The 13,566-nt window shown below is 41.1% G+C and overlaps 1 protein-coding gene across 3 annotated transcripts in view; it reads left to right on the plus strand.

Annotated features, from left to right (window-relative positions):
- The window catches only part of LOC117995633 (otoferlin-like), a 97,238-nt gene that overhangs the window by 43,918 nt on the left and 39,754 nt on the right, over positions 1–13,566 (plus strand). For all 3 annotated transcript variants that reach the window (XM_069508959.1, XM_069508957.1, XM_069508958.1), the window contains exons 4-6: positions 5,494–5,828; positions 7,260–7,517; positions 11,753–11,939. In XM_069508959.1, coding sequence (XP_069365060.1) covers positions 5,494–5,828; positions 7,260–7,517; positions 11,753–11,939 — 780 coding nt within the window. The remainder of the gene's footprint in view (positions 1–5,493; positions 5,829–7,259; positions 7,518–11,752; positions 11,940–13,566) is intronic.

The following is a 13,566-nucleotide window of genomic DNA, read 5'->3' on the forward strand; positions in this document are numbered from 1 at the left end:
TATACGGGACTATTTGTATAGTATGACTTACCAAACAAAAAAGAATTGTCATAATCAATTCACAATTTATGCAGTAATCGCGTATAAAATATAATTAAAAAACGCGTGAACGCCAAACGCGTAATCGCGTATAAAAATAAATTAAAAAACCAAGTGTAGGGTTCCGCAGTCACAATTAACCTCGAAAAACAAATATAACTCCTTAACCTGTGGACCCTACTTATCCATGATAGTTTTCCTTCAAAATTGGTTATATATACTACTGCTGTGAATTTTTTCACGTTCCTATGTACTACCATTTGGGTGATAGAGGAGGGGGGACACTTGACTTTAATAAAAATTAGCACTTACATCATATTTTACAAACTGATCTAGAAATCTAGAATGATGTTCCCAGACCCACAGTATTTTTAAAAGACCTATTCAACGATACCCCACACGATGGGGTAGACGAAAAAAAATATATTTACATGTAGGGGAGCTACCCTGAAAAAATATTTATCACAAATTTATTTCACCACTTTGTCGGCGTGATTAATATTTATACCCATGCCAAATTACAGATTTCTAGCACTAGTCTCCAAGATTAACCGAGGATGCACGGACGAACGGATGGACGGACAGACGGACGGACCTGGTGAAACTATAAGGGTTTCTTGTTTACTACGGAACCCTAAAAAAAATATACAGTGGAATTGAGAACCTCCATGTATGGAGACTCATGACTTCTTTGAGAAATAAACCCTAAGTTTCATGCAGCGAACTTTATCAAAGCATAGATTCCACTGACTTGATACCAGAGCCAAAGTAGACACGGACGCCCGAGGTGTCTATCCTGGAAGCTTTACTTATAGGATAAGTAAAGCTACGACGCGTTAATAGTAGCGCGATGTAGAACTTCTCCCATTTAATATACTTTCTAACGTTCAAAACAGTACCTTTTTAGGGTACCGTACCTAAAAAGGAAAAACAGAACCCTTATATATGATCACTTTGTTGTCTGTCTGTCTAGGACAACGGGAAGTACCCTGTAGGTTACAGGGTTCTTCCCGTTGTCCTAAAATCATGAAATTTGGCAGGTAGGTAGACAATGGAAAACCGTGAAATTGTGCTTACATCACACAAAAAAAAAAATTGTGGTCATGAACTTAAAATTAGTAGGTATATTCGATTTTCGAAGTAAGATAACTATATAAAGTGGGGTATGATATGAAAGGGCTTCACCTGTGTGTGTTCTTAAATAGATTTCTATTTATTTTTATGCATCATAGTTTTTGAATTATCGTGCATAATGTCGAAAAAATACGACTGTAGTACGGAACCCTCGTTACGCGAGCCCGACTCGCACTTGGCCGGTTTTTATTAGTAAAAAGACATTTTATACTGCTTCTATTAATTTTTTTGGCAAACCACCTGATATTTATATTATTTCAGGGCCCTTGAGTGTCGGTAAATTATGAATAGTTGTACCTATTGGGATTTAAAATTAAAATGTAAACTAAAATTGTGAATCCTTTCTGTCCGTGACGTCACAGCAGGACTTTTACGCGAGAACATTATGCTTAGCTGCATAATCTCAGTCTCAATCTCAGGCATGCCCACACGATGTTTTCGTCCACCGTTATAGTAAGTTATATGATAATGTTTAGTTCCGGAAGAGTTTTGCCATTGCATGAATTTAAACACTGTGTTAGACAAATATTTATTAGGTATCTATCATTATTGTTAGTATGCATAGTTATATATGCATAGTTATATATGCATAGTTATATATGCATAGTTATATATGCATAGTTATATATGCATAGTTATATATGCATAGTTAATTATGTAACAGTTTACGGATGTAGCACTCACACTAATGCAGATAGTGAACGGGGGGTGCGATGTGGCGCGCGGGCTAGTGTGTTCCGCTTCGTCGCGTCACGCGCCCCACTGACGCCTTAAAAATGCTATTGCGACGCGTTTTGCGGCTAACTTCAAGAACGACTATTTAATTGGCGCGGACTTTACCTATTGTTAAATACGCTGAAAGTGTAATAGGCTACATTTTCGAAGAGTTCTACAGGGAATTAAGTAATACATCAAGTCGACAGTCAAGACGACCCTAAATAAAAATATTTCTGCTGTGAAAAAAACTCTCGATTCCAGGAGATGACAGTTTGTTCAAACTTCGGAATGTAGACATTCCTATTTTGTAAAGTTCCTGCATCTGACACGACCGGAGATAGACCATTAGATCCGACATAGATCCCGAAACTTTTTATGTTTCTGATACGAACTGCTCGTGTGGAACGTCCTTCCGCCGTCCGTGTTTCCTGACACGGATTCTTCTTCTATTAGTACTAGCTTATGCTCGCGACTTTGTCCGCGTGGACTACACAAATTTCAAATCCCTACTTCACCTCCTTAGGGGTTGAATTTTCAAAAATCCGTTCTTTGCGGATGTCTACGTCATAATAGCTATCTGCCTGTTAAATTTTAGCCCGATCCGTCCAGTAGTTTGAGCTTTGCGTTGAAAGATTACTCAGTCAGTCAGTCACCTTAATTTCTTTTTATAATATACTAGATGATGCCCGCGACTTCGTCCGCGTGGAATTAGGTTTTTAAATATCCGGTGGGAACTCTGTGATTTTCCGGGATAAAAAGTAGCCTATGTCCTTCCCCGGGATGCAAGCTATATCGGTACCAAATTTCGTCAAAATCGGTTGAACGGATGGGCCGTGAAAGGCTAGCAGACAGACAGACCGACACACTTTCGCATTTATAATATTAGTATGGATGGATATGGATTTAGACTAAATTAGACTTTTGTATTAGGATTTAAAAAGGGATAGATAATTCTATTAAATACACTTAAATCTAAATTAAAAGTAAAAAATAGACCTAGATTTAGACTTGACTATATTTATTTAACCGAGGTCGCATGTAGGTAAGTATGTTATGATTGCGTTATAAAATTCTATTTACTTCCTCATCGTTCCGCTAATGTCGCATCGGGGCGAGCACTTTATACTCGACCTTTAGTTATTTATTTCTCACATCATATCGGTGTGTACACAAGTAGGCCAGTCCAATTAATTTGAGCCTCAATAGCTCAACGGTTAAAGGAGTCAAAACCAAAAATGTTACAATTTGTAGCTATAATAATAAACTAGACACTTAGCCCTCTAACAAATAAACTTGGAATAGCGGTGGAATAGTTATACTCTGTTTTGTCTTTCTCTGTCATCAGTAATTTGACATTTGAAGAAAAAAGACAAAACAGAGTACAACTATTCCACCGCTATTCCAGGTTTATTTGTTAGAGGGTAAGAGAACAAAGCAGCATGTACATATTTATTATGCATCAATCGAGATTCGTATATTAGGGTGTAATAAGTCTGTAGTCCTCTGGGATATGACACCCACTGCTAGGGGTTGCGAGGCTTCGGGTGTAGCCGAACATCTTAGTGAGGTCGTGTCCGGCGGTCGGCCGGTCCGCCTTCCGCTGAAGACTCGCAGACAACGCCTGCAGAGGTTATAATACGCTGCAGAAAATAATGCACATCGACCTTTAGAAAGAGTTTTCGGCTTTGTAGAGCGTTGTCTCTGTTACTCATACCTATGTGACGTTTTGTCGGTTTCAACGACAGAGACAATGCTCTACAAAAATCTACAGGATATATTTCGGAGAGTGTGTCGAAGAACTTTTCAACCTGGTTCCTCCCTCACCCTTCTACTATCGTACCGAGAGCATCGGTATGGGCATTCCCCCCTTAGGGGTTGAGTTTTCAAAAATCCTTTCTTAGCGGATGCCTACGTCATAACATCTATCTGCATGCCAAATTTCAGTCCGATCCGTCCAGTAGTTTGAGCTGTGCGTTGATAGATCCGCCAGTCAGTCAGTCATCTTTTCCTTTTATATATTTAGATAATAAAGTAAAATGTCCGGCTTGTATGGCATGACGTCCAGCCTGAATTTGAACATTGTAGCGAACGAGTAGGTAGTGTCGAGTTCGGTCGTTGGGCCAGACGTACGGCAGGCGCGGGGCCCCAAACGTAAGGTATATCAATAATGTAGGCGTGGAATAAGACCGTGAATCACACTGCAGAATGCACGCCGGGACTCACTAAATACGTAAACAAGAGCTGTTGTATACAAGCAGACGTGTATTGCGGAAGTCCATGATATACCTACAATTAACCAAAAGCTTAATTTGCTGTAATAAATAAATAAATAAAATAAAAATCTTTTTTATCCAAACTTTTACAAGTGCTTTCGTTTCGAATCGTCGTAATCTGCTGAAACAGGTCGAATCTGTATGATGCAACATGCAACATGCGAAATGCACCGCCCGCCCTCCCACTGCTAACCATGCAGGAAAAGCAGCCACTCGGCAAGCAATACGCACCCCCACCACGCAGAACTTTACATAAACGCGCCTTTTGACGTTTGTCAAAAAGTCAATTTGACAACTAGTCAAATCAGTAATTTTGGTAATAATTTCAAACAGGATTTTCAGAATGACAATGAAACCCGTATTCTAATCTCGTCAAAATCGTCTCGGAGATACCGCGTCGTAGGTGGGGCCGAGTTTGGAAAAATACTAAATCATTAAAACTACAAAATGAGGCAAATGGTTATTGGTATTGGATTGTGTTTAGGTAGTATAACAATAACGCTAAGTTTTTGCTAGCGTTCTGGTTAGGTACACCATGTATAACATCAGTGGAGCCTGCAGGCCTCATGCTTCAATGATGATCCCCGCGGTTTACCGTCCAGGGATTCCCTCCTACTTTAATGTAACATAAAGCGTTGGCTGTGTGCTCTCCACCGCAACTAATTAATGATTACTTTAATATTATCGAGTATGTACCGCAGAGATGTTATTATTACTAGAGCTCGCCATGTTCGACTTGATCGGGATATAACCCACCACCACCCATGGCCCCACCAACCTCGCGGTTATATGGGCCGAAACGCGGGAGGGCGCTTGCTTGGTACTTGCTCAATGGCTCTTTCCCGGGGCGCCTTCTTGACTTCCTACAAGCTCTTTTCTTTCTGCTTCCTTTCCCTTATATGTCACTCTCCCCTTTCTGGAGCAGACGTCAGACGGCTTGATACAGGACGGATCGGGCTGTGCAGATTATGACGTAGGCATCCGCTAAGAAAGGATTTTGGAAAATTCAACCTCGAAGAGGATAAAATAGGAGTTATAAATCAGTCCACGCAGACAAGGTCGCGAGTGTAAGCTAGTCTTCTTCTTCTAAATATATAAAAGGAAAAGGTGACTGACTGACTGAATGACTGATCTATCAACGCACAGCTCAAACTACTGGACGGATCGGGCTGAAATTTGGCATGCAGATAGCTATTATGACGTAGGCTAAGAAAGGATTTTTGAAAATTCAACCCCTAAGGGAGTGAAATAGGGGTTCGAAATTTGTGTAGTCCACGCGGACGAAGTCGCGAGCATAAGCTAGTAATTAATATGATTATTTTGTCCACAGGTGTTCATAGACATGGTCGTTATGTACATACACCCAGATTTAGTCGGCATCGACCCTCGAAGCCATCACCGCGTCCAAGAAACACGGAAGCAACTCCCGGTGGTGCCCGCCGTGCACGCGCCGCGCGCGAGCACGTCCCGCCGCAGCTCCGACAAGGAGTCCACCGCCGGCTCCAGCGTCGGCTCCTCCGACCTGGAGAACCCGCTCGAAGGCCTGGAGCGGAACATCGCTAACATTGAACGCTCTATGAACGACAAAGAGACCGTCATCGACATGGAACCCGAAGACGACTCGTCTGTCTGCAAGTCGAAGGTTGCCGGCAAACGCTTACTGCGGTTAGTCTTCTCTTCTTCTTTTCTCTTCTCCTGTTTCCCGCATTTAAACGCTGAGTGTGCTCAGGAACTTGGTCCTATCGATCCTGTCCCCCCTTCCTGTGTTTACCATCGTACCACAAGGTGTCGGCGAATATTTTCTGGTGGTTATTCACTCTACCGGCAAAACCGTACCACCAAGGGATTTAGCGTTCCGGTACGATGCCGTGTAGAAACCAAAGAGGCGTGGGTTTTATAAAAACCGCCACGCCCATCGCGCTTCCATCTTAGACCGCATCATCACTTACCACCAGGTGAGATTGCAAACAAGGGCTAACTTTATAAATAATATCTATCCCGGCTGTACTCACGTGTCTAGTCGACGTTAACTACTCGGGAAACTAGTCGGGCTAACGTCGACTAGACACGTGAGTACAGCCGGGATAGATATTATTTATAATGGAAATCACTCACGGTAGTTTAAACGCTAAAAAGGGCTAACTTGTATCTAAAAAAATATATATCCATCCTTCATCATGATCAATCCATCGCTGGCTTACTACGGAGACGGGTCTTCTCTCAGAGTGAGAAGGGGTTCTGCCATAGTCTACCACGCTGGCCAAGTGCGGGTTGGCAGACTTCACACACCTTTGAGAACATTATGGAGAACTCTTAGGTTCGTAGGTTTCCTCACGATGTTTTCCTTCACCGTTAAAACGAGTGATATTTAATTGCTAAAAACGCTCACACTAAACTCCGAAAAGTTAGAAGTGCGAGCCCGGGATCGAACCCTCGACTTCGGATTAGGAAGTGGATACAGACTCGTCGATGTTCCATCTAGCTACACGCACGAAACGTTATGCGTCATCATTCCTCATACTCACGGTTTGGACATTCGAATACTTACTCTTCCGTGATGTTATCTTTGAAATAAGTGAATAGACAATAGACAATTTTTTTTTTATTTTATTTGTTTTTTTGCAATCAACAGCGATATATACAATATAATTTTACATAATAACAGACTGAAAATAAGGCCAAATAGGATTACAATTTTTTACAGATTACTTAAATAGATATTAAATATAAATTTATAACAGTACGTTTGATAATTTAAACAAGCTTTACTATAATATAATAATATGAAAATATAAAAGTCAAAATACCTAGTAGGTGATTCACAACATATGTATGTGTGATATAATAGACATCTTCAAGGTAAACGCGTCCCATCATAAGCCGCATCATCACTTTCCATCAGTGCTCGGGTGCCTATGATGAATTTTTTTTTTATAGCGGCAACAGAAATATATATACATTCTGTGAAAATTTCAATTCTCAGTCTATTACGGTTCACGAGATATAAGCCCATTGACAGACAGTCGGACGGACGAACAGCGGGGGCTTAGTTATAAGGTCCGGGTGCGCAACGCTAAAAAATATATTTCCTTGCAGCCGTGGATTATCTGAGACTCGGGAGAAAAGTTCTCAACCCCCAGAAAGCAGACGAACAACGTTCAAGAGCGTGCGAAGCTTCATGCGGCTGGGGCGGGCGCGGCGCCGCGAGGTGGTGCCGGACGAGGAGCAGGCGCTGCTGCCCGTGGCCGGCCCGTCCTCGGCGCCCGACGGCCCCGCCAGCCAGACCTCCGCGTCCTCCGACGAGGTCCTCGTCGACACCCGCAGCTGCCCGGACACGCCTCGTAAGAAACGAATGTAAGTACCTACCTACATATAGGTATACTCCAATTGAACATATTTATTTTAGGAGCTGCCGTACAAAACGTATACCAAGGTACAGCCTTTTTATAGTTCGCGAATGAGCAACTGGCGTATAAAAATTGGTAGATTTATGATTTAAGCCTGAATTATTCACGCAGCAGTCCAAAACTTCAAATATAAAATATTCATTAGATTCATTTTCTGCGTATCAAAGCTCAATTTATGTAAAGTAATTATGTTGGCTGTTTTACCTGGTCTTAATGTTTTATGAATAATTTACAAACTCTGTACACATAGTATGAAAAATTACCATGAATCTGTGAGGTGCGTACAAATCGATAGGGGAAACCGCCGCTTGGCCTAGTGATTAAGACATCGGCCTCCTATTCGGGAGGTAGGGCGTTCAATCTCAAGCAACTTTTCGAATATCAAGCATTATAAGCAATTAAACATCACATCGCTTTAACAGTCAATGTAAACATCGTGAGGAAATCTGCATGCATGCATCGATATAAATGACAAAATGTGGTCAAGCGAACAAAAGTTTTCACGGTTTAGAAACCAAATAAATCAGCGCCACCTCTTTGATACTAATGAACGACTCGTTTGAAATCCAGACGTCACTGAGGTTGCATTTTTGCATAATCACCAATGAGTCGGTGCCATTTTGTTTGTTCACTAACCCTGTCCATACGAAGTAAATAAGTGAATGCATGCATGAGAGTTATCCATACGATACGACCTTCTAAGGTGTGGAATTCCCTTTCGGCATCCGTGTTTCCTACCACGTATTTAACCTGATTACCTTCAAGGCAAGAGTCTATAGGTATCATCTAGGCAAGCGCGCACCAACCTGATTCTTTATTGCTTACTAGCTGCCCTGGCGAACTTCGTTCCGCCTAACAGTCGATTCAAATTTTTTCAATTTTTTTCTCCGTAAGAACCATCCTCGTACTTCAAGGAATATTATGAAAAAAGAATTAGCGAAATCGGTTCAGCTGTTCTCGAGATTTGCGATGAGCAACACATTTGGTGATTCATTTTTATATTATAGATTAGGGTCATAAAGGGTAATAACGGAGGCTTATTAATGTCACTCTGCTGTCTGTCTGTCTGTCCGCGTTTCACAAGTCTCTAGCTCGTAGACTTAAGAGACTTAAGACTTAAATGAGTTACAAACAGTTACAAATCAGAAAGTTCGGTATTTGGTGTAGATGTTTGACCCAAAACCGAATATTGAATTAGAAATTCAATTGAATTATTTATCAGGGGGCTTCCTATAAATGAAAAAGAAGTCGATTTTTTATCTTCTTATCCTTGCATGTGGGGTACCATTATCTAAAACTTATTGAGTAGTGTACGAGCATATTTTTTTATTGTTTCTTATCCTCACTAGCCATATTAGAAATGCGAAAGTGTGTTTGTTTGTTTTTTTTTTTTTTTTTTTTTTTTTTATTTATAACAAGCGTAGGTACACCAAATATTTACATTATTATTTTCTCGCCAAACTGGTGAGCCAGTTTGTTGGCGAGCTGGCGCTCCTTAAAAATAACTATAATCTACGTATTAAATTGTACTTATATATGTAAACTTATATTCTAACTTATAAACTTATACTCAGATTAAGGATTGATCGCTGCAGCGAAATGAACGCTTTAGAGATCAATCCTCAATCTGAGGTAACAAACAAAATAAACTAAAATAAAAAACAAATAATGATAATAAATTGATAATAAATTAAACAGTGAGGGGGTCCCTAAGGAAGTGTTCCTTTAACTTTTTCTTAAGCACCCCCTCACTGACCTTATTCTCTTCCCTTAACCACTCTATGCCGTTGTAAATTTTAGGTACCAAATATTCACTTAACCTTTCACCGTAGTAGTTACAGACTTTGGGTAACATGAATCTTGTCTTCCTATTACTTCTAGCGTTATCCCTAAGCTTCGTGGGGTTTTTAAATTTTTTTGAAAAATAATGTTCTCTAGCTATTAGGTAATCTACTTTACTATGTACAGGCAATATTTTTAGATCTTTAAAAACACATTCATAGTTCCCTTTATACTTTTTTTTCTCTTTTTTTCCTAGAATGTGTTTTAAAAGTCTAATTTGTAATTTTTTAATTTCGTTTAGGTAGGTACTAAAAGTTCTTCCATAAATACTAAGGCCATAGTTGATAACTGAGTCAGCAAGTGCGTAGTATACAACTAGTTTTGTACGTTTACTTAGCACTCGATCGAGATGATAAAACTTACCTAACACCGACCTCAGTTTGTTGCACACCTGCCCCACGTGAGTTTTCCAATTGAAATTTTGATCTATGTGCAACCCTAGGTACTTGTATTTATCTACATATTGTAGCTGCTGGCATGCGCACGAGATCTTATTATTATGCAAGCAGTCATAACTATGACCAACTATACCTATATCTTTATATTTAACTGTCTTAGCCTGTCTGTTATATGGCGAGTATATATGTATGCATTTTGTTTTTTCCATATTTATAATTATCCCATTATCATGCGCCCATTTATTTACGTTTTCAAAATCTGACTGGATGTTATCGCGCGCCTCGCTCACGTCCTTTGACGCGTACATCAAACACATATCATCGGCATACATATATACTCGACACTTCTTGATCACGTTAACCACACTATTGACGAGCATCAGGTAGCCCACTGGCCCATAAATTGAGCCAGTCGGTACACCCAATGACACGTTCCACTCGTCACCCGTTGTCCCATCGACCGCGGTGCGTATAGTTCTGTCCGATAGGTAGTTACGGAACCACTTATTTGTCGCACCGGCAATGCCACACTCCTGCATGGCTAAGAGTAATACTGTGTGAGTGTTGTTTTGTCCTTCAATTTTGTCGTAACGGAGCAACTGATCGACGTGATTTCTTGCATGGGTATTGTTTAAGACCTGGAAAATGACATAGGCTATCGGAAAATCAAAGAGATCCCACGGGATTTTCAAAAATCTAAAATCACGCGTACGAAGTCACGGGCACTAACTAGTAAAAAATAAAGAAATGAGGGCCGTCAAAGTTGTCAGTTTTAGACCATTTTTGTGATAGGATCTATCTCAAAATCAAAACTAGTCAGGAATATGAAATTTTACTGTATTATTATGAACCATAAAATACTGTATTTAAACAACAAATACTAAAAACAATATTTCATATAAGAGTTTTTAAGCAAAACTGCCAAACGTAGGATTTAAAACCGGGCAAGTGCGAGTCAGACTCGCGCACCAAGGGTTCCGTACTACAGTCGTATTTTTCGACATTGTGCACGATAAATCAAAAACTATAGAGCATAAAATACAAAAAAAAATCTGTTCTAGAATGCATAAATAAAGCCCTTTCATACGATAACCCACTCCATATAGTGAACTTACTTTGAAAGTTGAAGATACCAATAATTGTTCATTGAACACATTTTAATGTTTTCTTGAGATAACTACAAATTTATGGTTTCCGGATTTTTCCTTTAAGACCTATCTACCTGCCAAATTTCATGATTCTAGGTCAACGGAAAGTACCCTATAGGTTTTCTTGACAGACACGACAGACAGACACACAGACAGACAGACAGACAACGAAGTGATCCTAAGGGTTCGTTTTTCTTTTTGAGGTACGGAACCCTAAAAATGTCGAGCTTGTTCGCAAAAGAAGCCGGCTAAGCCTTTTGTCGAACCCACGCTCCTCCCTCAAAGGATTGTGCAGTTTACAGATATACTGGGATAAACTCAAGGCATAAACTTCAAATAAGAAATTCAGTTCTTCGGAAATAGTTTTCTCTCGTGCTTTACGATGTTTACACGAGTACCAAGATCATAGGTAGGTACGGTTACGGTAACAAGTTTACACAATAGGACTGCTCGTCCAATCAGCACTTTGTATCATACGTCAAAACGCTCGCTGAGTAGAAGATGCCTATTCACTCTTGCCTTGAAGGTACCTAAGTTATACGTGGCAGAAAACACGGACTCTGTAAGGGCGTCCCAGTCCTTAGTCGTTCGTATCAGAAACGTCGAGCGAAAACGTTCACGATTTCTCGCTGTTCGGTCAGAGTGAACTAGAGTGAGGGATGAGGGAACTCTCCGATTGATCCTGAATCGACGATATAGAGGGTGTAACTAGAACGCTTGCAAAAACGAACGTTGCGTAAGGAGGCCACTCGGAGACAATGCCAGATTAACGAAGCTAATAATAATTGTTACAGGACGAGCATACTCGACGCTGCTGGCTCGTCAGCGCTGAAGGCTGCGGACTTCCAGGTGTGCGTCACCATCATAGAGGCGAGGCAGCTCGCCGGCCTCAACATGGACCCCGTGGTGTGCGTGCAGGTGGGCGAGACACGCAAGTTTACCAGCGTCAAGGAGAGCACCAACTGCCCCTACTACAATGAGGTAAGTCATCATCATCATCGACGCATCGCCGGCTCACTAGCACAGTTCATGAGACTTGTAACAAAACCTCGAGGTTTCACCTTCACTGGCAGGAGCGGCAGGCGTCAAATGTAGGCTGTGAAACGGTTCGGTATGTGCCATTGGCTAACACACATATTACAATACTAGCTGATGTCCGCGACTTCCACGTACGCGTGCATTAGGTCTTTTAAAAATCCCGTGGGAACTCTTTGATTTTCCGGGATAAAAATGGATTGACGTGATTTTTTGTATGAGTATAGTTAAAAACTTTGATAGTGATATAGGCTAAAATTTATCCCGAAAAAGCAAAGAGTTTACGGGATTTTACCTATTTTTTAAACCCAAATTTAAGCGGACGAGTCGTGGGCTTCAGGTAGTGTCATAATAAGACATAGAGTAGGTACTACGTAAAGTTGGTGTATTTGTGAGAGTGGTCTAATCTCAAAGGATTAGTCTACAATATAATCTCTATATAAAAATGAATCGCTGAATGTGTTGCTGATCGCTAATCTCGAGAACAGCTGAACCGATTTCGCTAATTCTTTTTTCAATACAATTCTTGAAGTACGGGGATGGAATAAACAAAAGCGGTGACAGGTCAATAATAATAAAAAAGAGTCAGCTCTTTAGGTATAGGTTCATTATTATATTTCAGGGATCGGCAAATAATACAAGCAATCATTATTATGATGAAAGATAAACTTCAGCGGAGCTCGTAACGGAGCGATTTTATAATTGTTGAACAATTTGCAAATTAACGTGCTACAGTCTCCATGAAGAGCCGTTTATTTGACACGAATATCTCAATTTCCTTCACGGCGAATTTTTGTAGCGGTAAAGCCGCACGTATTTTGAACGCAAACGTGAGCTCTGGATACATGCACCGGAAGACTGCGACATGTATGGTGTTTACACCAACCTATAAGTACGCGACAGGTCGACATGGCAATCGGGGTATGAGGCGGGGAGTCGCCCCGCATACCCCACGTCACCCACGATCACCCGCACTGGGTTAGCGCGGGGGCTGTGTGAGTGTGCGGGGCGTTCGCACCCCGATTGCCATCTCGAACTGTCGCGTACTATGTGTCCAGTAGTGGACGTCTTCAATTGACAACGATGACACATTGGCCGGAGTCGTCGAACGTATTTGACCTTTGGATACTGATCTGTACTCATATATATCAACATCAACGCATCACTGAGCACAGTTTGGCCGTAACATATTTCACCACACTGGCCAAGAGTGCATTGACAGACTTTACACACCTTTGAGAACATCTTGGAGAACTCTCAAGTTTCAGGTTTCTTAACGATATTTTCCTTCACCGGCAAAGCAAGTGATATAACTCCGAAGAGTTGTAAGTGTGTGCCCGAGATTGAAGCACGGAACCCCGCCTACGTTTTAACAACTAGGCTATTACCGCTTTTTTCGATATAGGTATTGGCCAGTTTTCCTAAAGCAGGGTATTCACTAGCCGTGTAACATGTAACGGTACGGCTCGTCCACGATCACCGTGTATCCTGCTACGAGCTACGTTTTGCTCCACGTGCGAACTGCGAGCGGCTCGCAGCGGGCTCGTGCCTACGTACACACTTGATACGGTAT

This window comes from Maniola hyperantus, chromosome Z, assembly GCF_902806685.2.
Source record: "Maniola hyperantus chromosome Z, iAphHyp1.2, whole genome shotgun sequence".
In the NCBI taxonomy this organism is placed as follows: Eukaryota; Metazoa; Arthropoda; class Insecta; order Lepidoptera; family Nymphalidae; genus Maniola; species Maniola hyperantus.